Source organism: Bactrocera dorsalis, chromosome 3, assembly GCF_023373825.1.
Source record: "Bactrocera dorsalis isolate Fly_Bdor chromosome 3, ASM2337382v1, whole genome shotgun sequence".
NCBI lineage: Eukaryota > Metazoa > Arthropoda > Insecta > Diptera > Tephritidae > Bactrocera > Bactrocera dorsalis.
In genome coordinates, this window is record NC_064305.1 from 60,710,795 (window position 1) to 60,738,703 (window position 27,909).

A 27,909-nucleotide genomic window follows, 5' to 3' on the forward strand; every position below is an offset into this window, starting at 1 on the left:
TCCATTTAAAAGCCCCATTCATACCGAAATGCTTGAAAATTTGGGAAGTTTACGTTAATACGAACACAAGATGATCTCAACAGCTCTTTTTCATTGAATCCACACATTTTGTATAATTTTCAGTGTACTATAAAGCTATACTTCGAGTAGAGGTTGCAAAAAAGATGCTTAGGAACGTACCTGAGAGCCCTATATTCTACAAATACCTCATAAAAGGCGACAAAACGTGGGTTTATGAATATGATATGGGAACTCTTTAATAATAAAGCGTATGGCGTTTCAAAAATGAGTCCAAATCGAAAAACGGAGTTCGTTTAAGGCACTGAAGGCCATCCCAGTCGAGTGTGTGCTTATAACGGGTAATCTAAGTAGAGGTACTTTTTACAATAGCCTTGTTTTTTTACATATTGCTCGTGAGTCGTATCAAACAAACATTGAGAAAACGGCTCTAACTGAGGGAAAAGAAGATGGTTATTAACCGAATTATCCTATTTTCATTTGGTGAAATATAATGTTTCTAGCAAATTTAACTTCAGCATGCCTCATTCTTGTATTCGCGAAACCTTCATGTTTGTTGATTTATTAAGCTTCTGCCTGCTCTTCACAAATCATGGAGATTTATTATTTTTACAGAGGTAGCTTTGCATATGTATGTTTATATTTGTACTAAATACAATATAAGAATTCTACCAAAAGACGAATAAGAACAGAAACTTTATGACGGTACAACCTGAAAAAAACCAACTCCAGGTGTCCCACTCACTTTGTAAGCAAATCAACTAGCTCCTTAGAAAAGAAGTCATTATTAAATCGTAGTGACAAATTACAATTAAGACAAATTGTAAAATATAGAATTTGTTCCTTACCTTATGTGGGTATGCTAAGTGCCAAGTGGCATTAAATTTTGAACCAGATAGTATGGAAGTACGTATTGTGCCTGGAATGAAAATAATAAACAATTATTAACATAAAATATTTAAAAAAAAAAAATGTATGTAGTAAATGATTTTTTACAATAATGTACATTGTAGAACTAAAAATTAAAGGCTTTGTAATTATGTTATAGTTAGAACAATCTAAATACTAGGGTGTAACAGTTAAGGAGGAGAGGGAGGATATTCGTTATTTTAAATTAATTTCCCACTACAGTTTTGATATCCTTTCAAGCTTAGAATTACATTCTTGGAAATTTTAACCCTCTATTGGATGATGGAGAATATGTCGCGCAAGTGAGTAAAGTTCTCTGAGCGCCATTTGCTTAAGAGTGTCCAGAAGCTGCTCAACCAGCTCACGACTTTCGGTCTTTAACCAAGTATCCTCTGCGTAACGAAAAAACATCCGTTTGAAGGCGAGCTACAGTGAGAAGGGTTGTGCGCAGTGTTTGGAACTCGCCGCGTAAAAAAACACACCCAGTGAAAGTAACAAAACAGCCTCGTAATCCCCTTAAAACTAGTTCAGCTCTGTAACTGACGTTGAACAATACCAAAAGCGCCGTCAGGATCGGGAAGGACACCTCGGGGCCATTCGATACCAAACGAGGTTTCAGACAAGGCGACTGCCTATTGTGCGACTTCTTCAATCTACTCCTGACATATAGAAAATGATACGAGCTGCAAAATCTGAATAGAGAAGGTACAAAAGTGTAAGAACTGCTAGCGTACGCCGCTGATATTGATATCATTGGCCCTAACCACCGCGCTGTTAGCTCTGCTTTCTCCAGGTTGAACAAAGAAGCGAAACAAATGGGTGTAGTAGTGAAAGAGGGCAAGACGAAATATCTCTTGTCATCAAACAAACTGTCATAACTTCTAAGTCGAACAATGAACTGTACGAGGTATACGACGACATTGACATAGTTCAGCGAATTAAGAGACAGCGGCAACGCTAACTAGATTATGTCGTCCGAATGGATGAAAACACTCCGGTTCTGAGAGTATTCGACTTATTATTCGCCGGGAGAAGCAGAGGAAGACCGCCACTCTGTTGGGCAGACTACTCTTTAAACTCCAATTGGCGTCATACAGCGGAAAGGAAGAACGACTGGAGCACTGTTGTAAGCTCAGCTATAACCGCTTAAGCGATATCTATGCCAATAGAGAAGGTACATATATTTGAGATCGCATAAAGTTAAGTTCATAGGCAGTCAGACAGTGTGGGATCTTGTCACGTAGTATCTGAAAATATTACCACGCTGTACCATTTCTGGAGCTTAGTTCAAAAGATTTTGGAAATATGTGGGACATATGTATGGCAATAATTGGACTTTCAGCAATTCGCAATTTGACATTATAACACCTTTTTAGATGAAAATTTTTAAAATTTCTAGAAATCACCCATCTAAATAAATTGCAATAACTTTTACAACCTTCATAAATGTCTCCAACAAACATAATTTTTATTGCGAAAAGGGTTCTTCACAAAAATATATAATCGTTTCTTAAAGGCCCAAATAATATAATAAAAAAAGTGATAATAAATTTTGACAACAAAAAAACATCAATAAAATTTAACTGATCAATATTAATAATTTAATAAATAGCAAGTAAGAAAGTGCCGATATCAACTGATTCAGCAAACCAATTGATTGATTAATTTTGAATGACAAATTCATGCAAAATTTATGACGAACCAAAGTTGTATCGCAGCTAATTGTTTTTGCCATAATTTATATACATATATTTTATTGGCTATAATAAATACAGTAAAAAAGTAGGCGCTATTAACTGATAAGCGATATTCTATCACTTTGTGAGCTTATCAATGGATGTGTCATGTGCGTCTGATATATTTTGATTAAACTGATGTCTCGCTGGTGTTGTTGCTGTAACGATAGAAATAATACCCAAATATTATTTAGGAACGCTGCCGAATTGACAGTGATTGGCCAGACATAATCTGAATCAGTTCCTAATTGCCGTGAGATCTATAGCAAATGGTGATAAATCGACCTTTTATAAGTGAGAGTAAAAGAATACTCGCTAAAATAAGAAAACTTATCAAAAAGAAGCAAAACGGGAAAATATTACAAGACTTAGGAGCTGATTATCTCACTTATCTACTGGAGTTAATAAGATTTCCTAAAAGTTTCATTCTTAAAATTGTTCCTTGATGGCCGGATCTAAGTAACCGGAATGGACCCGAACTCTTAACCGGCCAAGGACTGTTAACGCCGCACCATTCCTCGACATTACTTCAAGAATGCTTTCTACTGCCAGAAAAAGCATGCAATGGTTGATAATCTTAGATTAGGACCAATAATGGTGACATCTAAAAAATATTATTAAAGAAAGTACCCCAACACTTTCGAAAGTCCTGATGCTTCCAAGAATGATACCGATACCTTCATCATTAAGCCAATTAACAAAGATATTTATGGCAATTGAATCAGTTATGAGGCTGTCTCAAATGCTTATGAAGTACTCGTAATGTGATGGACAAGTAAAACTTTATTTTATCAAACCGGTGTATGAACGTATCAGAAATAATACTCAAAAAAAGTTTAAGGCGATTCGTTTCACCAGAACATGGAAACCGCCATGAGAATGTCAGATATGTACATAAATGTCAAACTTACTGACATAAACCAAAAACAAGATGATACATATATACTTATGCTTATTCACAAATATTTATGTATAAATAAGTAAGTATTATTTGAAGATTTGCTATCAGATGCCAGCGGCAATTGAAATCAATCGCATAAGCTCAGTTCGATGCAACTCAACGTTCAATGATTTCATGCGAATCATATTAGAATCTTATATCGCATATCCTGCCGGTGATTGGAAGCGACCTTATCGATTATGCAACGCAAATACACACAGCTGTATATCTACATGGCTACTTACATACAACTGGTACATACATATGTATGTTTGAAAGGAGTTTTGAAATAAAGCAAGCATGAAAGCACGACAAGTTCATTAGTGCAGACAAAATCTGGAACGAATGTCAGTTAACAACTTCGAATTATGACACCAACAAATGCACTTTAAAAATTCACAAAGGTGTATACACATAGTAGACTACATTTTATGTATGTATATGCGTAAATATCTAATTATATGGGTATATACATACATATTTATGTGGCAAAATAAATTATAGGTAAATTTGATCGATGCGAAAAATTTATAAATAATCATGGTAAGAAAAAGTGTTCGCACAGAGATGCCGAGTAAAATTATTAAAATTAGAGAAAATTTATAAAAATAAACAAAGTGAATCAGCATTTATTAAATTAAAAATTAGAGCTTTACTTTGTGAGTAGTAACTTTCCTTGGAACTAATTTAACAATCGATTTTTATGGGATCGTCTCAATGTGACCCTCCGAAAAAATGTTTCCTTTGAATGAAATTTTGTCATGTTATTTTTGTTCAGTATTATTTTTTATTGAATCAAGAAAAAAAAACAATTGGTATTTCTTTAAAAATGAAGCCGGCGAGAATGTAACCGTATATGGCGACCGTTATCACGTTATCATAACCGACTATTGCCTGAGATCACAGCCCGTGAACTCGACGACATTTGGTTTCAACAAGACGGCATCACTTCCCACACATCGCATCATCCAATGGATTTATTAAGAGAGATATTAGTTAGTTTCACATGTTGAGTCGGTCGATTTTCCAACGAGTTCGTGTGATATCACACAGCTGGACTTTTTCTGTGGGGGCATGTAAAGTTTTAAGTCTATGCGGACAATCCCACTTCGATTCAGGCCTTGGAGCAAAGCATCTCACCTAACATTCACGAGTTACCAGTCGGAATGCTCGCACGATTCATCGAAAATTGGACTCAACGGATGGATCATCTGAGACGTAGCCGCGGTCAACATTTGAAAGAAATAATCTTCAAAAAAGAAATGACAAAAATCTTCTTTCGAATGATAATAAACAGTCCCTATTAGTTTTGATTTTATGTTTTACGTTTTTTCTTTAAAAAAGTAGGGGATCTCGAAATGGATCCCTATTTACAAGTGAAGCACCTCATTCCTAAGAGTTAGTGGTGAAAATAATAAACAAAATCGCTTTCTATAATGACCATGTTCACATGCGAAGGACTCTGAAAGATTTATGATTAAAAATCTGCTTGTTCTACCTGTATAAATATTTGGCTAAAAGAAAATCGAGTAGGAAAAGATTGAGAATGGCTTACAGATAAAACTGCTGATCGCTGTTTTCTATCACGACAATACTAATGATGAACTGAAGGTTTCTAAATAGGAGCAATCAATCAGTTGAAGGCAGATGCAATTTTTTTTCTAAAATAACTACAGCAGATTCCTACAAGTTCGAAGACAAATTGGACATGCTTTTACTGACACAATTATTGAATAAAATTTCCATTAAAAATATAAAGTTATCCAAAACAAAGTCCCTATGGTATATAATACTTTTCGTGTGTGATACCAGAAAACACATACGAGATGAAGTCGGTTTGGTACATAAACCGGGTTTTCCAAAAATTTTTAACATTGCTCTCACTCAAAAACTGAAGCCATTGGACCACCGTAAAAGTCGTGATTATCTTGGTTTTGCCTTGGAACAACTTGAAAACGATAACGATTTTTTTTAAATCATTTTTTCCGATGATGCTCACTTTAAACTGTTGATTCTGGTGTGAAGAAAATTGTCAGTTTGGTGTGGTTTTTGGTTTGCTGGAATCATCGGTCCATACTTCTTTAAAAATGAAATTGGTGACACCATTACCGTCAGTGGAGTATAGATCGATGATAACCAACTTTTTATGGCTGCAATTGGCAGAAGTTGATCTTGACAACATCTGGTGCCAACGTGCAAAAACCGAATTATTGCAAGAAAATTTTGAAGATTCGATTATTTCAAGAAATTGTGATATTGAATGGCTGCCAACACGTTGCAATTTAACACAATTAGACTATCTTCAATTTTTGTAGGAAATTGAATGATCTACAAAAAGTTTCTGAGAAATTTTTCAAAAAAATCACTTCCATCAAAGTTATTCAAGGTCAAAGTTGAAAGTTTTTGATGTGAAATTTGACACAGATATCACTGACTGACCAAAAAAAACCAAAAAAAAAAAAATATTTCGAATTTTTTTTTTTTAATTTCAGAGAAACTTTGTAGAACGTTCAATTTCCTACAAAAATAATTCGCTGCCGCAGCAATATATCAATTGGTTTCGCAAAGAAAAAATTAATTGCAAAAAGTACGAAAACCCCATGTTATTTATATGGGAAATAAATCGTCGTTGCGGCACGGGTTATTATCAATATTAATAGCTTATGTGGGTTTCATAATTTTTTTAGGGCATTAGAGCATAAAAATTTTGAGGGCGCTGCAGACCCAAAAATAAATTTGGGAAATAAGGGACACCCTAATATATTGGTTATCATACATTCATTATGAAACGGCATATAAACTTATATACAAGTATATATGTATGAATACAGATGTAAACAGACATATACATATGCATAGATATTTGTATTGATGCTCAAGTGGAACGATATTCATCAATAATAAAAAAGAGTGAACAGGTTGTTTTATATTTTTACATATTTCAAACAATATGTGTCTATCTACATACATACATATGGACAAAGTGAATATACAAATATTATATACACAAATATACATACATATATTTTTTGCATCGCAAGTTTTATACAAACGATAGTCACAACACTAGTATACTCGTATTCTCGGCCTAACTATGTGCATTAATATCAACACGTTATGCATTATATTCATACATACAGACATGCATACATATATACATGCATATTGGCAGTTAAACGAAGTCAAGTTGGGGCCAACGAAGTTAACGCGGCCAAGCATCTGCTCTTCAGCGTTTTTCATGTTTGATTAATCAAGCGTGTCAAGCGCAGCGCACTCAAAGGCCGTTCATATGGAAATCATAGGCTGGGTGCCGGGTGCTGGTAACCATTGGTTGACCGTTAGTCGTTCAAGGGGCCGATGTTATATTAAAATACATGTGTCTATGTATGCATGTTTGTGGTATATTTGTATTCATAAGTATGTGTATTGTATGAGGCGCTCTATATACCGGTTTGTTTATGTAATTTTACAGTAATATGACATTGTAAGATTATTTACGGTAACTAACATTGGGGGAACTGTTCTTGGCGTATAACCAATACAATGAGGTAATCAAATCAATTGATACAAAAAGGTTATCAAGAATGGGACAATTCAAAAACTGCAACTGCACAGAGGCGGGTGCGTATTTTGGCTACAACAAGATAGTGGGCCGAGTCAGTGCTATAACCTCAGAGCATACACACGTCCAAAACATTGGAGATGGAGAGATGTCATCTGTCGATCACAACATGATCGATCTGGTTGGCGGCTGGAGTCTAGTACTACAGATAACCATATTTTGGGCCCCGGCGAAGTCGATAAGACTCAACCCATTTGGTGATGTTCCACCATGGAGGCAGAATTTACCGACCGTTGTGCCAAAGATGTCTTGTTTAGCCACCCTAGCGTTAAAGTCGCCAAACACGATTTTGACATCGTGACAGGAGTAGCTCTCATAGCTGCGTTCCAAGCGCTCATAGAAATCATTTTTGGTCACATCGTCCTTTTCTTCCGTCCGTTCGTGGGCGCAAATCAGCGCTGTGTTGAAGAACTTCGCTTTGATGCGGATTGTGGCTAAACGTTCATAAACCGGGTTGAATGCCAGGACTCGATAACAGAGTCTCTCTCCCACCACGGATCCCACACCGAAATTGCGCTCATTTATATGACCACTGTATTAAATACAGCATTTGTCCTGTCCATTGCACTTCTTAGACGGCGGCGGTCACTTGAGCTCTTACGAGGTCATCAACCAGCTGGGCAGCGGGACCTTCCCAGTTAAGGGACCGATCATTCCAGGTGAATGGCGTCAGCCATATGTAAAATAATCTTTTCTGGCCACTCTCAAGTGAATGGCTCTCAGAGAACTTTCCTCACTTGCGTGAACTTCTACACATGGATCCATCTGCCTGAAAGTATTGTCCAGGTTTTAATCTTTGCAAATTACAAGGCTATGAAATGGTCGGTTACACCCGACCTTATCTCTTCCTTACTAGTTTTTTTTTTGATGTTTTCGTCGGTAAAAACCTCTTTTGGGCGTCCATTGCATTCACCGTTTTCGCAGCTCATATCACCGCGTCAAAACTTATCATTATATATCAATCCTTCATGGTTGATTTTCCTAAAGAATTGTCTGGAAAATTTTCATCAAGTCAGACCAGTTACTTTCCAATAGACCTGATCCTATATTAAACACATCTAGGCAAGTTGCTTTTTGAAGTGTCTCCTCAATCTAAAGAGTCTCCATTTTTTTGAAAATAATCTTTCTCTCTATTTTCTTGATATATTTTACAATCACACACTTTTTTCAATCCCAAAGTGTAGCTCCATTTCAAATTGATATCACATACCTTCGAGTACAAATGTATGTATACAAACCATACCAACAATTAGAGTGCATTTAGTTGGTAGACACGAGCAGTCAATTATCTGCTTGTATTTGTGTTGCAAGCAATATAATTTCTTGCGCCTTGCGAAAGTAGTACGAATACGACCACTAATTGTTGACCTTGCCGAGAATGCCAAATGTAATTGAAGAAAACACGAGCGTTCAACATAAATATTCGTGCAACGACAGCTTGTATAAGAGACAACAACAAAAAATCGTTACTCGCTATTTATATGGGCATATACTTATGTATGTGTGTTGTACCACAAATATTTACCAGATTCAGGTGCTGTTACTGGCTCACCTCAAACCGGTCAAGCGTTGTGGCAACTGCATTCCAAAATAAAACAAAAAAGTTAGTTGGAAAATAGATTTTCAATACTCGTTCCACAAGGCTAAGTGGCTGGTGAAAATTATTTAGATTTGTGTGCCAGTTAAGCGCAGAAACTAAGAGATTTTCATCGGAATAATTGGCCAGCCGTTGGTTTAGAATCATTTTTTCTCTAGAAACTAACGAACAGGTGGTTAGCGCTGTTGGCTGCTAAGGAGCTGGCTTCATTTGGAAGTGGCAATAGGCGCTTGCGATTACATGCATATGTACATATGTATGTACTTGCTGAGTGTGTGTAAATATTGAATTGAATAATGGGAGGAGTATGTAACATATATTTTTTTAAACTAATTGGTGTAATTCATTTACTTGGCTAGCCTACTCTAAGAATGATTTATTTGCTTTGATATAAACTTTGCTAAGCCGCTTCACTTCACATTACACCGATTATAGCGGTCTTCTAATATTCTGATACTGATTTTAAATACTATAAGTAGTACGTTTGGTTTAAAATTTGTTCTCAGTCTCAGCGATTCCTTTTCCTTGAGTCCTGATAACAGAAAGGGTAGCTATGGTAAAATATAGCGTATAGTTGGATTCGGAAGCAAATCAAAGCAATTATTCCATCGTTTTCATTGGTTTGGCCACCAGTCTGTACAGATTTTTCGCATACCCAAATTATTCATTCACGATATGTCCAACACAAGTCTTTGATATCTTTACTGTATCAGCTATGTATGTCGAGCACCCTCATTAATCTGCTATATATCCAAATATACAGAGAAGCCAAGACCATTTTGGTATCTGTCCTTCATCCGTTGAAATCTACAATTTGTGTAGTAAATTTCCGATTGTACTTAAAAACGCAGATTTTAGCATAGAATTGTTACATATTCAGCGTTTCATCAGCAAATGATTGTATTAAACTTTATCTTGAAAGTTTACTGACTCTTTATATGAGTTTCTGTGAATAAACCGACTTTATTATTTCTACACTTTAGTCGTCAAAATTTCGGTCCTTATGGTACGAGTACATACAATATGTGAATGCAGAACACCATTCAAGCTTTTGAGATTATTATGGGTGCTGTTAGAAGCGTGACATAAGCACAGCCTTTCAACCATTCGAAAGTATTGACCATCTGAAACTATAATATTTTCACATCCTGCATAGGACACAAAAAGTTGTAGTAAGAAGGTACAAAGTCTGGGATATATGGGCGAATTAGTTTGCAACCGATTTTGCAACATGAAACCGAGCGTTGTCATGATGAAAGATTTTTGCCACGTAAATATGGTAGCATGCCCAACGATTGGAATTTAAGTGTGCTTTGGACCAATCCACAAAAAGGGAGACTTCACAATCTGCGCCAACTATTGTTGGATAAGCTTCCTCAATATCGCATATAAGGTTCTATTTGTATTGTGTGAAAGATTAAGACCCGAGATCAGCAGACTGATTGGACCTTGATAACGGTAAAGGTAGGTTTAGGCCTGGAAAATCAACTACTAACCAGCATGCGCCGAAAGTTGGAAAAGACACGTGAAAAGATAATCGACGAACCACCTCTTTGTCAAAGCTGTTTTTGACAGCACGAAAAGGAGCTGTCTTAATTTGGTGTACCCGCAAAAGTAATACGACTATGTAAACTAACGTAACACCGAAGGCTCCGTCAATATCGCGAAGGACCTCTCCGAGCCGATCCATACCAAACGAGATTTCGGACAAGGCGACTCCATATTGTGCGACTTCTTCAATCTAATGAAGAAAATAATACGAGCTGCAGAGCTGAATATAGAGGGTAAAGTCTTCTATAAAAGTGTACAGCTGCTGACGTACGTCGGTATTATTGGCCTCAACAACCGCGCTGTTAGTTCTTCTTTTTCTAGAATGGATAGAGAACCGAAGCAAATGGGCCTAGTGGTAAAAGAGGGCAGGACGGAATATCTCCTGTCATCAAATAAACAAACGTCGCACTCGCGACTAGGCTCCCACGTCAATGTTGGTCTTTCTTGGAACCAGTATTAACACCAACAACAATGACAACCTCGAAATCCAACGCATAATCACTCCAGGCAACAGGTTCTACTGCGGCAATCGAAAAGTGTAGTCAGTAAGCTAATGTCGTCCGACTGGACGAAAACACTCCAGCTCTGAGGGTATTCGACGTAGTACCCGGCGGGCGAAGCAGAGGAAGAGGAAGACCTCCACTCCGTTGGAAAAACCAGGTGGAGAAGGTCTTGGTTACACTTGGAATATTCAATTGGAGCCAAACAGCGAAAAGGAAGAACGACTAGTGCGCTGTTGTAAACTCGGCTATAACCGCATAAGCGCCAAAAATGAAGAAGGAGAATACTTATTTTCAAACTTTTTAGGAAAGGTTATATTAAATTTGCCACGAAGTTTTCAACACCCAAAAGGAAACGTTACTCGTAGAACCCGTTAAAATATATGAAAATACATATATGATGAGCATGATGAGCTGAGTCGATTTAGACATGTCCTTGCCTCAGTGTTTGAGATGTCGAACCTACATTTTACACTCATTCTTTTTCCCCCCTAAAAAGCTACTAATTTCTCGAAACCGCCGATATCGGATCACTTTAGCAAATAGCTGCCATACAAACTGAACAATCCTAATCTAGTGTTTGTATGGAAAACTGGGGAAAACTTATGGGACTTGATATATTTACGAAAATTTGGCATGTATTATTGTTCAAGACAACGGTACAATCTCTGAGAGAATTGTTTAGATTGGACTACTGTATCATATAGCTGCCATACAAACTAAACGATTGGAATCAACATAGAAATAGCCTTTATAAAAAAGAGATTCACTATTGACGCACTACGAGAAGTCGTCGATACTGCGAAATATGCAGTAAGTGGGAAAAGATGGAAAGGTGGCACGAAAAAGTACTGCGCGCTGATCACCCTGAATGTCAAGAATGCGTTCAACACGGCAAAATGGGCACACATAATTGAAGCCCTGGAAAAATTTCGCACCCCAGAATACCTCATAAATATTATTACGAGTTATTTTAAAAACAGAAGGCTGATTTATGATACGAACGAAGGAGCCAAGAGCTACTCTATCTCGAGTGGAGTAACCCAAGGGTCCGTGTTAGGCCCGCTGTTATGGAACCTCATGTATGACGGGGTGCTAAGAAGGCAGCAACCAAAAGATGTGAAACTAATAGCTTATGCGGACGATCTCATGGTAGTAGCAGTGGCAAAACAACTAGTCGACCTAAGAAGCAAATGGAATGAGTGCGTAAATGAACTACGGCACTGGTTCTCTTCTGTGAGTCTGGAACTGGCGGAGCAAAAAACTGAAGTTTTGCTCATATGCACCAGGAAGGTAAAAGAACAAATAGGGCTCTCCATTCGGGGAGTGCGAGATTACTTCGCAGCCGCATCTGAAGTATCTGGGAGTAATATTAGATTCTAAATTAAAATTTAAAGAACACCTGGAGTATTCCTCCAGTAAAGCAAACAAAATTTACAATGCCCTATCGAGAATGATGACCAATACAGGCTGTGTGCGTTCCAGCCGGCGAATCCTGATAGCGAAAGCAATGAGTTCCGTAATACTGTACGTAGCACTAGGATGGATACAGACAATGGATATATAAGCATATGCTAAACAAATAATTGCAGTGCATAGGCTTTCTGCAATTCGAGTAATAAGTGCTTTTCTGACTACATCTACTGACGCTGCTGAAGTATTAGCCAGCATGCCGCCCATTGACATCCAGGGAGATGAACTCGAGCGTTTACTTCATCTAGCAACGCCTAAAACAGTATCGGCAAAGACAGAGGAGAGGAATAAAAGCATTAAAATGTGGCAGGAGCGGTGGAATTCCTCATCCAAAGGGCGTTGGACCCACCGACTGATACCGGACATCCACTCGTGAATAGACAGACGACATGGGGACCTAGACTTTTATCTGACCCAAATACTTAGTGGACATGGGTGCTTTAGAAGTTACTTTTTCAGATTCCACAATGACATTAGTCCGAACTGTCCGACATGTACAGAGCATATAAAAGACTCTGAGCATGTATTTTTTTATTGCCCTCGATTTTCAAATACAAGGGAAAAACTAAAAACCACACTCGGTGGTAGTTTTACGGTCGATAATTTAACGACACTCATGTGTCAGTCGACTGATAATTGGAAAGCTGTCAGCGAAGCGTCAGCATCCATAATGACAAAATTGAGACTTTTTGAACAAGTTAGGCGTCCGTCAGTCCGCACAATAGAGGAGACTTAAATGTCCTGTCCCTCCCACGAAGTAATACTTAATCGGTGGTTCCGTGGGAGAGTCCTGAGTTGGGAGTAGGTTAGGTTTAGCGGATTAAAGTTCCGCACTCCGGCTTTCCATGCTTCCCCCTACTATAAAAGAAAAAAAAATAGCTTCGGAGCCACCCGATGAATTCAGCCCCTTTAAGTTTCACAATGTTTCTGATACATAAATACATATCCAAACTGAAATTTGTACTTAAAATTCATTGAGTCTCAGGCGCATGAGGTAATCACCTTACAAAGTTACATATTTTATGCAAATAAAAATTTTTACCAACAACATAAAATGTGCAAATAGGATTTCTTAATAAATTCCATAACGCAAAAATGCATGGCTGCATAATAAATATAATGCACACAAATGTAAAAGTGGGTATCCGCATATAAACACACATACATATGTATATATATTTATAAAGATATATGGGTATGTACATATGTATACTATGTATGTGTGTAAAAGTGTACATGCCAATCTAAGTGCCCACATAATTAATGTAAAACTATTCGCATAAATTTTCAAATGCCGCACAGAAACCACAGCATAAATACCAGTGTGGCAGGCCATACATGCACCCATTCATACATATGTATGTATGTACATAGCGCAGCATAAGCACATGGCTGCATACAAATAACGCCAAGTGGTTTGCCAAGGCAGACGCAGGCGCAGACGCTTGTCGACATTGCGTAATGACCAAATGACACACTGACAAGTGGCCGTTGCGTGCCTAACTTTGTTTGTTTGTATGCGTGTGTGTGTGCGATTGTTTGTTTATGATTTGGCTGAACTGGTAAGACGGCGGCCCATCTGAGGCGCTAATTGAACTTATACACATACAGTACATACTACTGAATATACCTATGTACACATACATATAGTTTGTATGTATATTACCTATGTATGTATGTATGTATGCGCTAAAATACGAGTTCCACCAGCCGTGTAGCAGCTGCCAAATCGAGCAACGTAAATATTTACTGTAAATAGCAACAGCAGCCGTGGCAACATAAAAATCGCTGCTGTAAACAACAATGACAACAACAACAACATCCCAGCATATTCAAAGAAAAATCGAAAGGAGTGCCACTTTCCATTTAATATAGCCGTATATGTATGTATGTCGCGCCGCAGCAAGCCACAAAAACACATTGGCGCACGCAAACACACAGACACACTTGTTTATTTACACCTGCGAATGTATGTATGTATATGTGTGTGTGTGTGTTTGTGGAAGCGCGCTAAAACAAACTTGAACGAAAAAAACAAGGCTTACATACTACTTGCCACAAAAGGAAATTCATCATCTGCCACATGTGCAGACACTGCCATAAAGCATGGCCACAAACATACAGCCATACATATATACATACTTACAAACCTATAAACATACATACATACACTTACATTTTGTTGAGACATCATCCAATCGTCATTCATACATCCAGTTAACTGGCTGACTTGCTGAAGGCGAGAGTGAAGGCAAACGTCAACGTAATAAGGCTGCTTGCGGTATAAGCCAACAACAGCAGCAGCAACAACTGCGACAACAGCAATACATTGAACATCAACAGCCATGAGTAGAGCATCACAGGCTGAGTTGTCAGTGATTGCAACAAGTACTTTTCGTATAATGTAATCATTAGCATCATCATTATCGGCCTCGGTCGCGCACGTGCGATTATTATCGTCAGCATACAGCAGCCTTCGTGGGCTAACCGCGTTGTTGCTTACATTTCACAGGTGGTGCATTAGCGCAGGGGTTTTGAGATTGTCGTTAATTCTTTGGTAATATTGAACTTTCATGGCTCAAGGAGCTACTGGTCCCCGAATCATCACTATGTTAATTGTTATTGAACTCTTCACAACTTACCGAATGGTAAGTAAATATGCTAATAAATCTAGGGAACCCAGGCTTTGAACTCTTCTCAAGTTAGCGATTGGTTGGTTAAAGAAATTTTTTATAAATCTAGGGAACGCAGCCACATGTATTTTGATGAAAATGGATTTTATTAAAACTTTTCCTAGAACATCAAATTGTCCATCAATCAAAGACGAATGGGTATAAAAACAATATACGAGGTATGACAATTAAGTAATGAGACTGATTTTATAAAAATTAATAACTTGAAAATTATTCTACAACTCTGCCATCCCCTTCAAAGTAGTCCCCTTGGGCAGCTATACAGCGATTCCAGCGCGTTTTCCATGCTTCGTAACATTTCTGGAACGCTTCGACTGGGATGTCCGCGAGTACCCTCGTCACGGCCTGGATGTCCATAATCGACCTAAAATGGGTTCCTTTAACCACCGATTTTGTTTAAGGAAACAAAAAAAGTCACAAGGTGACATGTCGGGCGAATAAGGCGGCTGTTGCAACACGACGATCCCTTTAGAGGCCAAACACTGAGACACGCTGAGCCCGGTGTGGCATGGCGCGCTGTCGGGATGAAGGATCCAGGTACAAGCGATGTCGCGACGCGTTGCTCTTGATTTCGTTTTGCCATTTTCTGACGAGCACTACTCAACTTGACGCAGCAGGCGAACTAAACAAGCTAGAGCGATGGTACATATATCAATGGAGAGGGGAGGGATGCCGGAAAAGAGAATTTCAAGGTCACAAGTTTACCACAAGCGCGGCAATAAAATCAGTCTCATTACTTAATTGTCAAACCTCGTATTTAGTTCGTTGGGTTTATACTTCACACTGAATCTTCCATTCTCTGAATATTCTTATCATTTGAACTGTAGACATGTTGAGAGGAATGCTGTCGAATTGACAGTCTTTGGCAGTTAGGTTGGGTTAATTGGGTAAACTTGGATTGCTAAAGGCGACTGTCCGTTTAATTCGCTCACAAAATGTATAGCAACCGAGTTGCTTCAATCTTTGTCTGGCGAGATCTGTACAGTGAGGGAAAAAGTATCTAAATGTTTCCACCTCATCTCCGTCCTTTTGAGAAGTTGCGATCTTCAAAATGTTTAGCCTCACAACATGAGGGCCAATGAGACAGTGTCCAGTTAGGACGCCCAACATTGCAGCGATATGAGCCTTTCCAAGACCTAAAGGTTAAAATTAATGCCAAAGATAATAAACTATGCCCCAATTCCATACGACGTTTAGTGTTTTTTCTATCCTGCCCGCCAATTAAGAACAATCGTACAATTTAAAAACCGAGAAATTGCGCTTCAAAGTGTTCGTTTTCTGCCCAAGCGCTAATAAATCTGCTAGACGCTCGGTCACTATATCCCTTTTAGCTTTGAAAATATTTTGAATTCCCATTTATAACTTTGGGGTCATATTCTTAGATTATTTTTAAAGAGATTTAAGCAAAAAAAAAATCGACTTTAGAAGCTTCTAAAGCAGGCTTCCCCCCTTAAGTGGAAGTAACCAATGTCAGCGAGCTCTAGGACTGTATAGAAACCCTGCTTTCGAAGTTGATGCTTACTTTCCTAAAAGAAGCCTCACTTTGAAGAAGTGCAGCAACTGACCCTGATGGCTGCCACTTCCGCTAGAAAGACACTACAGTGGTCTGATAGTCTGAAACCAGATGTGAATGAGAACTCCCGACAGAAGACTCCCCTTCAAACCTGCCGCTTAAACTTCGATACATGCGTGGCATTCAATTAAGAAGTATTGAAGTGATAATACCTCGTCTTCTTTAAAACAATTTCTGCAATCTGGATAGAGTTCCAGTTGAATTATCTATAATTAGAGGAAGGAGAATCTCTAAGAAGTCGAAAAACTTTCAAAGAATGAGATTACGACTGCCCAACCGCCTGAAGTTCACCAGTCCTAACTTAGTTCACTTAATACTCAGACGATAGATGACCTCTGATCCCATTCTACTGCTAGTGGAACTTAGATACATTCCTTTGTAAGGTTATGACCTTGACAAATTTCTGCGATTCCGTTATGACTAAGCACCCAATCGAATCCAATCATGATGTAACTGGATGTCGTTGATAATAATGTTGAATATTCAATAGCATAAAATAATTTCTAGTAATAATAAAGGCACGAACAGTCTGACGATCTAATTGGAGCAGCTGGTAATAATCGATAGAAAGGCTTCATATTGCCGGTAACTAAAATATGTGTTAAAAATGTTCTTATTTTGCAAGAATATTGAACTATGTAGGTTCAGCCTTAATTCAAACCGCTTTCACTTAGCTTCCTATATTTATTCTGCTTACGGGTTTCTTGTCGGGTCAACTCGGCACTATATGTAGTATATTTATCGAAATATTTCCTGGTGATAACTTGGTCGTTTATTTTTAAATCATGATACCCCAACACTCAACGGTTATTGGTAATGATAAATCGAAAATAAATGATTTTGCAGCAAGTCATCATAATAACAACCTTCTATATTTGCTGTTCATTTTCAGTGACGGGAGCCAACAGTTTTATTATGTTGTTGTCGTTGTAGATAAAGCAGTAGTATCGATAATGATCGATTCAACCGCGAAAGTACATTAATGACGTTGATGATGGCTATGAGCCAAAAGGTACACGCTTATTGGGCAAACTCATCGTTTTTGTTGTTCAGCGCTTACCGCTGTTATACCAAGTTTTCACTTGTTTCTCTTTCATTATAGTACCCAATATGGCAAGTTTGAATATATAGTACCTACATATGTATGTATTTATACTGCCCAGCCATTAGACGCATGTTGCGGTCAGTTGCGGTGTAACATTTGATCATTTGCTCATTCATTCAATCAGTAAATTAGTCAGTAAAACAGTCAGACAGTCAGACAACGTAAACCGCAAATCAAAACGCGCTAAATGCTCAACACACGTGTGCGTGTAATTATAAATGCTTCTACATTATTCGCTTGTAAGTGCTACTGACACAATCGTATAAACTTCGGCGCGTATCTGCTACTGCTGGCACGAAGCTCTGCGCATGCTTGCATGCAAGCTGTTATGTACATTGGTATATAAGTATGTGTGTTTGTAGGTCAGCATCGATGATATCGCCAAGTATTCGCCGGTAGTCGACTGCCAAGTCTGCAACCTGCTGCGCCAGCGCAGCGATAATGAGCCACTTTTCCTTTCGACACGAGGACACAAGCTTTAATATTTTAATTGTAAATCTCTCTCCATTGGCTAATTCTTTAATCGTGTTAATTGCAAAATTTGAAAATAAATTTGAGGAAATTATTAAATTGAGACGATTCTGTACACAGCTGCAGATAAACACTTTACTTTATGGAGTCTAATAAGTTCTTTTATTGTCAGGCCAACGATTTTTCAGCTCATGTACTAAAAGTTTTGAAAATAGGAGAAAATGATAATATTCGCTAAATCGAAGCTAAAGGGATCTCGAGGTTCCCTCGTTTTTTAAGAAAAAACATAGCAATTCCAAATTTAATGGAGAATGTTTATTATCGTTCGCAAGAACATTTTTTGGTATTTATTTTTTGAAGATTAACTCTTGCAAATATTGGCCGCAGCTACGTCTCAGATGGTCCATCGCTTGTGTCCAATTTTCAATGACTCGTTCAAGCATTTTGACTGGTAACAGGCGAATGACACGCGTGATATTTTGCTCTAAGGCCTGAATAGAAGCGGGATTGTCCGGATAGACTTTAGACTTTACATAATCCCAAAGGAAAAAATCTAACGTTGTAATATCACATGATCTAGGTAGTCAATCGACCGGTTACGTTCTAACCATCATTATTTTTGAAGAAATATGAACCGATGATCTCACCGGCCCACAAACTACACCAAACGGTTTTTTTTTTAATAAAATGGCAGCTCTTGAATCTTTTCAGGTTGCTCTTCGTCCCAAATGCGGAAAATTTGCTTCTTTATATAGCCATTTAGACAGAAATGGGCCTCATCGCTGAACAGAATTTGGCTCAAAAAAGTCGGATCTGCTTGGAACTTTTCAAGTGCCCATAGAGCGAAGCCAAGTCTTTTGGAAAGGTCGAGGGATTCAGTCCTAGCACAAGCTGTACTTTTTACGCTTCCAATTTAAGATCTCGACTTAAAACTCGTGAAGTCGTTCCATACGCCAATCTGAGTTGTTGCAAACTGGGCTGAATCGACTCTCTTCTTCGAGTCTTCGTGTACATTCGCAGCTACGGCTGCTATTTTTTCTTCACTGCGCGCTGAATGTGGTCTATTCGGTCGAATATTATTCAATAATGAATGCTGGGTCTCAAGAAGAGTGATTTTGTTGCCAATAGTACACTCAGTAGGCCGATTATGTTGATCATAAGTTGAGCGAAGCGCGCGAAACACATTCTTTACAGAACGTGAAAGGCCATTCAAAAAAATAAATCCACTTGGATCCCCCGTTAAGTTCGAACACGGCATTTTACCTTTCTATGGTTCCAAAAAGGACTAGATATACCTTTCCGATATCTTTGATCAGCCATCTAACCTAACATGGATCACCTGTTATAATCGTATTAACGAAGAGTCCCGAATATGTAACTAGGTAACGAGGTATGAATAAATATTATACACATATGTATATTATTTATATATAAGTATATGCTTTATACAGCTTCCAAGAAATTGTATTTCTTTTTAATATTATGTTTCTTTAATTAACTTTTTACATCTCGACTTTCGTATTCGCCTGTGCACCTGTGAATTGTGATATGATCGAAAGCTCAATGCCAGACAGCATGCTTCGGTCGTCGTCAATGCCAAACGATAATAGCGTTAATAACAGTAATAATAATATTCGTTGGAAAATCGATTAACAATGAAAAAACTCGAGCATCCCACCAGCATTTCATTCCGTACTCCATTGTTTGCGTAAAACAACAAGAAATAAGTCGTTGAACTGGATTTATGTGGGTTACACTGTCATGTTTCTTTGACTGGCGGCATAATTTGTACACTCACTCATGCGTCTGCACAGTGGTCTTGAGCACCATCTGATAACTTAATTCTGCACACTTTTTCACTGCATCAATGCGAATGACGCACCGATGCAAAAGAAAAATATGTACGTTGTGTAAAAGTCGTCGTTGTAGCAGCCGAAAACATTCGCCAATTAATTTTAAGATATACTCAAATATTTCGCAAATTAAACTGATAAAACAAGGGGACGACGACACTCATTATTTTATTGTTTATTAGGGTGGGTCACAAAATCGGAAAATTTCTATTTCGCTTGGTCGCTCTGAAAAATAGGTTCTTAGACACCTCCACGAAAATTTTTCCAAGTACAAGTTTTTCATCACAGTTTTCACAGATTTTAAGGGAAATTCAAATCTGTACAAAAAGGTCTAGTACAATTTTTTCATAAGCCTAACCGTTTAAAAGAAGTTGAAGTTGATTAATTTAGGTATATTTTCTTTTCCTATGAATTTTATAAGTTAATGAAAAAAAGTTATTATAAATCGGGAAACATACAGAATTGTAAGAAATTTATTATTCCAAGTCCTCGTCCCTCGGGGCAAAAAATTGGTACAGTCAATTTTCACAAGCCTCTCTTGAGACGATCAGCAAAATCATTCGCCATAGACAGGAACAATAATTTGGTGCTAGGTCTGGTCTATAAGGTAATTGCCTAAGAACCCCATAATGAAGCTTCCAGAGCTTCTAGCGATTCCCTAATATTGTGGGGTCTAGCGAAGTTCTAAGGTAGCAGAAAGCAAAGACTGGCCGAAATGAAAGGAATGCCTAAATAACATTGTCTCAAGTAATCATAAAACTGGTTGAAAAGTTTTTATAGTACGAAAGCCTATCTTTCTAACGCCATACATCTTAAGCTGATAGCACTCATACAACGCGAGCTACATGTGGATGAACAATGCGTCAAACGTAGCTTACTACCGAACCCCGATTATCAGTAACGCCATTTTTTGTTTGCAAATTTTAAAATTTTGCGATTTTGTAGGCGAGTTTCCAAGTTCTTCATGGTATATTTTTCAGCGAACATTTTAAGGAATTACATTGATATCCTCGGGTAAAAAACAGCTTTTTCCACAATTTTATTTTCATATAAAAACTTAAATATTTTATTAAAATTTTTTATTGTTACAAGCATACATACACTATTAACAAAGAAATTCTGCAATTTTTGAAAAAAAATATTTTAAACTCGGAAATTGCGACGACATTTCCGCTAACCCCTCGGAAAAAATATGCGCACGCGTTGGCATGATAACTCCTTACAGGGTCATCTAAAGTGAAAAATGCGTATTTTAGTTAACACCTTATCTTAGAACTGAGACGAAGAAAACGAAGCCGATAATTGAGGTTTTGGCAGATATTTCTACAAAAATAAAATAAAAATTTCAGTGAAAATTATGCGAAAAATTCTTTGTGCATATTTTTAGGAATTATATCTCAAGGAACTGTGTAAATTTTCAAGAAGTTCGGTAGAGTAGTCCACGAGAAATCTTGTCAGCCGACTTTAAAAACGCAATTTCGAGAAAAACGCATTCAAAGACGGTGCACTTAACCTAGTTCTCAAGGCTGTATCTCCGAAACTGTTACTCGGATCAATTTAGGACAATATTTTAGAGGCGTTGTAGAATTTAATAAGACAATAACAAATTCGATTCTCTTTAAGCGTTTGAAGCGTATCCTTGCTGGTTATATTCATACTCTTTCGGAAAATTCCGTAAAAGTTACTTTAAGTTTAAAATTGTGCAGCCAAATATTTTTCAGAAAAAAATCCAATTTACAAGCCGATCGCGGTGTACTTAGAAATTTATTAGCAAGAAATATTTGTAGGCAACAACAAATTGCATATATTAAAGTGAACAATGTCATTGAAATAATATGTCTTCATTCAAGTGGTGATAAATATCTGCATAACAAATGTCAAGTACTTGCGGCGAGCATTTGTAACCTGAGAAGTGCATTTAAAGAGCGGTTAAGTGCTAGGTATGCACATATGTACACATGTACATACATATGTATAATATGTATGAATGTTTATTTATTTTGCCGGACGGACAATTTGACAGCAAAGCGTTGTTGTTGTCATATTTAGCAACGAGTTTTGGTCGGTATCATGTTGTCTTCTATGCCTTTGAACAATATGTTGCACACTTTTGCATAAGCGCATAGCAATATATACATATGTATATATGGACTTATATACTTGCAAATAAATATATATGTACGTGCTTTCGTATGTCTTTCATAAGAAATGAACTGTGCGGAAAATGAAATTAAAAGTTGAGCAAAAAATACGTAACATTACTTTGGTATGCAGCTGATGCACGTACATACAAGCATACATATCTACATATGTATGTGTGCAAAAGCACTTGACCAAGCGGCCAGCTTACACGATTTGTCTAATTGCAATTGAGCGAGCGCAAATGCGCGTCAATCATCCTTAAACAACATACAAATGCCAAAGCAAGTATGCATGTGCCCAGTAGATGTGTGCATATGTGTGTGTGGGTTGCATACATACAAAGCCATAGCAATCAAATATGCGCAAAATAAAAGTAAAACCCCAAACGAAACATTCCATCGCGGATGTGAGGCAGCAAATTGTGAATTAAAATTCTGCAAGTCAATTCAAGTGGCGAAGTAAAGCCAAAGCCAAGCCATGGACAAGCCAAATACATACTTACGAGTATATTTACATATGTACATACAGACGCGCATAAGTTTGGCTGCCGTCGTAGTCAGCGCAAGCAAAGCTGCTTTTGGGGCGTATTGCCGCAAATGAATGCGCAAAATTTATTACGTTATGGCAAAAATATTTGTTAAAAAAACGTATGGCAATAATATGCAGCTTTGGCAGCTGGTTAGCAGCGGCGGAGGTGTAACAAAAAACGACGTGTGCTTAGCTGTGTATGTGTAGGGTACATACATACATACATATGTATGTATATTATTTGAATGTACACTATAAATCATTAAATACCAGAGCAATTTGGTGGTATTATAAATTCGGTGTTTGCAATAAACATTTTCGGGATCCCGAAATATTTCGGTACTGACATGTGAGTGAGATTCAAAAGAAAGAAAAGAAAGCACGGCCTTCAAGTTAGGATATTCAATGAAATGACAAACCAGTTTAGTGTTGAATCCTGAAAATTTTCGGTACTCGCTTGTAAGTATGATTCCAAAAAACGAAAAAAAACATAACCTTTAAGTAAACAGGTAAAAACAGGTTAAAGGTATTACCAGATTATTTTGGTAATACTAGAAACCCGAAACTCGAAGTAAAAATTTTCGAGATCCCGAAATTTATCGGGTCTAACATATGAATATGATTCTAAATAAAGAAAATAAAGCATGTTCTTCAAGTTAGGATATCAACTGAAGTACCAAACAAATTTAGTGTTCGGGATCCCGGAATTTTTAGGTACTCGCTCTTAAGTAAGTTTCAATAAAATGAGCAAAGTGTAACCTTTAAGTAAACATATGAAAGGTAAAACCAGATTATTTTGGTATTACTGGAAGATCGGAACTTGAAAAAAAAAATTCGAGATTTTTTGAGACTAACTTCTTAAAATCATTCTAAAAAAGAAATATTTCAAATGAAATATTCAAATATTATTACTAATATATACATATAAGATAGAGTGATACTAACTACACTACACTGCCTTCTTTAGATAACTTTGAAATATTTGTAAATTGCTACGAAGGATTGGATTTCCGTTGATCACGTGGAGAGGGAGCTCTATCTAGAGAATAAAATGCTTCTAGATGACAGTGTCAGAAGTAGGTGACAAGACCATTGTGACAATAGTCATAACGGTCGGGTGACTTACGAGTACTTCCGGGACGTTCAGTTTGTTGAGGATAACCCAGACTTCGGATTGTGTCTGAGCCTGGGAATTTTGCTTATGGGGCATGGGTCTCTGAATACATTTTTCTATAAGAGGTACCTATCGGATAGGTTGGAGTGTTTGTGTGGCGCGCCGTGTGAAGAATGTAAGAACGTCAATATACTGTATACTAACTTCTGAATTCCGAAAATCAGAAATATCGTACTCGTTTCATTCCTTAAAAATATAAAAAAAAAACTCTGATTTTCGGGATCCCGAGTTCCTTTCCTCAATAATTTAGAAAATGCATTCGTATATTATATGTACTTTTTGTTAAAATAGTTTCATACTTAACACAAGAGAAAGCCTGATTTGTCTGCATAAAGTTATGCCGCACTGTAGTTCAAATTCAAATCGAAATTTATATACATATACACCATACAGGTGTACATATGTACATACATCGCAAGTTCATATATTATGCACATAAATTTCCTGCAGGCTTCTGTGCGAATTTATCCATCCATATGTAGATATTGCTGGCACCGGCTGCCCTTACGGAAGTCCACGTCGTTTCACCGACACATACTCATATATACATATAAATGCATAGCTACGTACAAGGCTTCGTGCCAACTTGCCAAAAGCCGCTTTTAGCCAAAGCCTTCCTTCACCCGCCTACCGTCTACCATAATCGAATGCTACTTTTTTTGTTGCTGAAATATGCCTTCTTGAATTCGTTCTAACCTCACTCACATTACAAATTATCCACCAGCATTGACACTTGCAATGAATCAGCAGCTGGGTCTGCGGGATTAAAAAGGCAAAGCCAACGCGCCGCGCTTGTATGGGCTGGCTGTAAAATATTTTATGGTTTATCACCTAAGCGAAATTAATATGCAGCCCAGTGCTTAAGTTTATTATTTATAGTCACAAATGAATTTTATCTACGATAAATTTGCTTCTGTCGGGTATTTAAATGGTCGGCTCCACGAAATCGGATGGTAAATTATATAATAAATTGGCTTTGTATTTGTTTTTAATTTTTTAGTTTAGTTATCTCTTGTAGAGCTCTATTAAAGTATTCTTTTAGTTTTTAGTTGATTTTCAGTTGCAGAAGTAAAGCGAATTGGTTGTTTGTAAAGAAGCTAATACTGACATTAAAATGAGGCATCCGTAATACTCACTAAGCAGTTAAAAGTCTGGTACGTTACATCGGGCATTTAGGGAAAAGAAATATAGCTATACAACTATTTTTAGCAATCAATTTAATGTTATTATTACTATTATAAATATTTATTATTTGGTTATTGCTGTTTTGTATTTTGTTGGACTCTGGCTTGATTTTTCATTTGTGATGCGAATAATTAGTATTAAGGGGGTAGTATTTGGAAGGCGAGACTTTAACTTTTCCATCTGATAATAAGAAAAAAATTGAAAAATGTTTGCGCCACCATTAAATGCTCATATTTAGAAAGATTTCCTTTGAGGTGTCTAAGAACCTATTTTTCAGAGGACTTATAATATGTAGAAAGGACTCTACCGAAAAAACACTGCACACTTTCAATTCAATATTTCCTATGAAGTAGCAATTTGATCATATTGCGGTAAGTACCGTTCGAAAGCGTGATCAGTTCTGCTTCTATTGTTTTTTCTTTCTCTGCCATTTGTCATATCATTTTCGCAATGCCGAATGGACCAAATCTTGAAGCAAAAGCGTTGGCCTTAATAAACCAAAACAAGTCAATGGCTGTGTTAAATAAAAATTACAGTCACTTTGTTTGTCCGCAATGAACTCCTAAGCTACTGAACCGACTTTAGCAAAATTTAGCACCTGTGCTCAGTTTGATTAAATTTAAAAGATAGTGTAGTTTATATTCCAATTATATTAAGAGGTTTCATGGGTTTCCTCGGGTAAAAAAACAGCCTTTTTTCTAAATTTTTTCCCCGAGAGAAAAAATGAAATATTTTATTCTTACAAACATACACTATTAACAAAGAATTTCTGAAATTTTGGGGAAAAAAAATATTAAATGCGGCCATTGCGACGACATTTCCGGTGACCCCTCGGAAAAATATGCCTCCGCGTTGCCAAGATAACTCCTTACAGGATCATCGAAACTGAAAAAATACGTTTTTTGGTTAAAACCTTAACTTATAACTTGGACGAAGGTTAAAAAACTGAAATTTAGATTTTTCTCAAATAGTTGTAATCGAAAAAAAATTCTTCGTTCAATTCTTTAAAAATTATATCTCAATGGTCAGTGCAAAATTTCATGAAGATCAGTGGAATAGTTCTCGAGAAATCTTACTAACAGATTTCAAAAACACAGTTTCGAGAAAAACACTTTGGAAGACGGCGCATTTAGCCAGCTATCCTCGGGCGCATAAGTTCTCAAAGCTGTACCTCTGGAACTATTAGTCGGATTAACTTGAAAATTTAGAACAATATTTTTGAGGTGTTTTAAAATTTAGTATGTAACCCCATGTAACCCCTTAAAAGTCAAACTAATTTATAAACAATAAATATGTATAAAAGTATGTATAAAAAATTAAAACAAAAAGTATTATTTCAACTTTGAGTAAAATGTCAAATGCTGAGAAAAATCATACCTCAACAATAACTCAAGGCATTGCACAGAACAACGCAAGACTTAAACAGCGACGAACAACTTTTCGGTAGTGCTAGTTGAAACAAAGTTTGATAATCAAAAAGGTCAGCGGAAATATTTTGTATGCACACATTTTTTACGAGGAAATTTAAGGAGAAAATTAGCTTACTGCTGCAGCCCGGTCTACAGATGATCACAGTTTCCCTTTGGATTATTTATCGCCAAGTCTATACCATAAATAAGTCTCAAAACCAAAAATAGCAATTTTCGGTTTATATTAAATTCATTTCTCCAACCAAACCTATCAGTCATAAATTATAATAGCGGCATTAACGTGTCCGTCTTTATTAGCAAATAGTATATTCATTATATTGAATAATTATAGCAACAGCCACGCGTGGCCGGATCTACTACCTAGTACAACATCATATATACTTATATTTTCTAATTGAAGCATAAACGATAGTTTTCTTAAAGTATAATATATTATATATATATAATACTTTATAAGCAATTTGTTTTATCAGTGGGCTGTAAGTACAGAATAAACTTTAACAGTTCAATGTTAGACAAAAGTCCCACTCACTGCACACTGTAACCGTTTAACAGAGAGTAACAAAACACAGGCAAAAGTGGCTGACAATAAACATAATATGTATGTATGTATGTATGAACATACGTGAAAGCTACAACGGAACCACTTACAACTAAAATGTACTATAAAAAAACCAACAACAACAATACATATCTTCATATGCAACAGGCTACAAAGTCGCGTAGAGAGTGATAGTTACTTAAAATGAAGTGTACAACAAATGTTCAAATGATAATAGCAACAATAGCAAAACAATGAAGAGAAATGTGCGCACATACGTGAACGTGTGTGGAGGTCAAATTATATTGCACTAAATAACGTTACATTAAGTGGCCGCAAGTCCAAGACAAACCTGACCTACTAAGCCACACCAGCGTTGACCACCAGTACCTTCGCGCGGAACCAACCAGCTTCGCATTGAGTTGGTTATAAGGTACGCGTGTGTGCACATTTCTGCTGCTCGTTTTTTATTAACTTTGTCTGCTGTTCGCTTGTCTTGTCCAATCTTTAACCTGCCCCAGTGCACTATTTACCCACTTATGTAAGTAAAATTATATTCATAAAGCAGACCACAGCACAAAAATGCTGAAGAATGCGCGCAAAAAGACAAACGAACAAATCAAAGGTATGAAAAGGCAGCAAAACAAAGCAAATTGCCGTTATTAGATGGTGCAAACAACAGTAACATGAGAAATGTATGCCGAAGAGTGTTGTGGCAAGGGGTACACACACGCACAAAAACTGTTACCACACCGATTGTCAATCATGCTTGTAATGTTAATTAATGGCTGGAAATAAATTATTGATCGCGCTATGGGAAGTCGCACTTGCCTTTGTTTACTATCTACATACATACATGCATTTACTC

The 27,909-nt window shown here is 37.1% G+C and overlaps 1 protein-coding gene across 8 annotated transcripts in view; it reads right to left on the reverse strand.

The window, feature by feature from the left end:
* Positions 1–27,909, reverse strand: part of LOC105222440 (uncharacterized) — a 165,373-nt gene that overhangs the window by 66,886 nt on the left and 70,578 nt on the right. For all 8 annotated transcript variants that reach the window (XM_049450695.1, XM_049450693.1, XM_049450697.1 and 5 more), the window contains exon 3: positions 867–937. In XM_049450695.1, the coding sequence (XP_049306652.1) occupies positions 867–937 (71 nt within the window). The remainder of the gene's footprint in view (positions 1–866; positions 938–27,909) is intronic.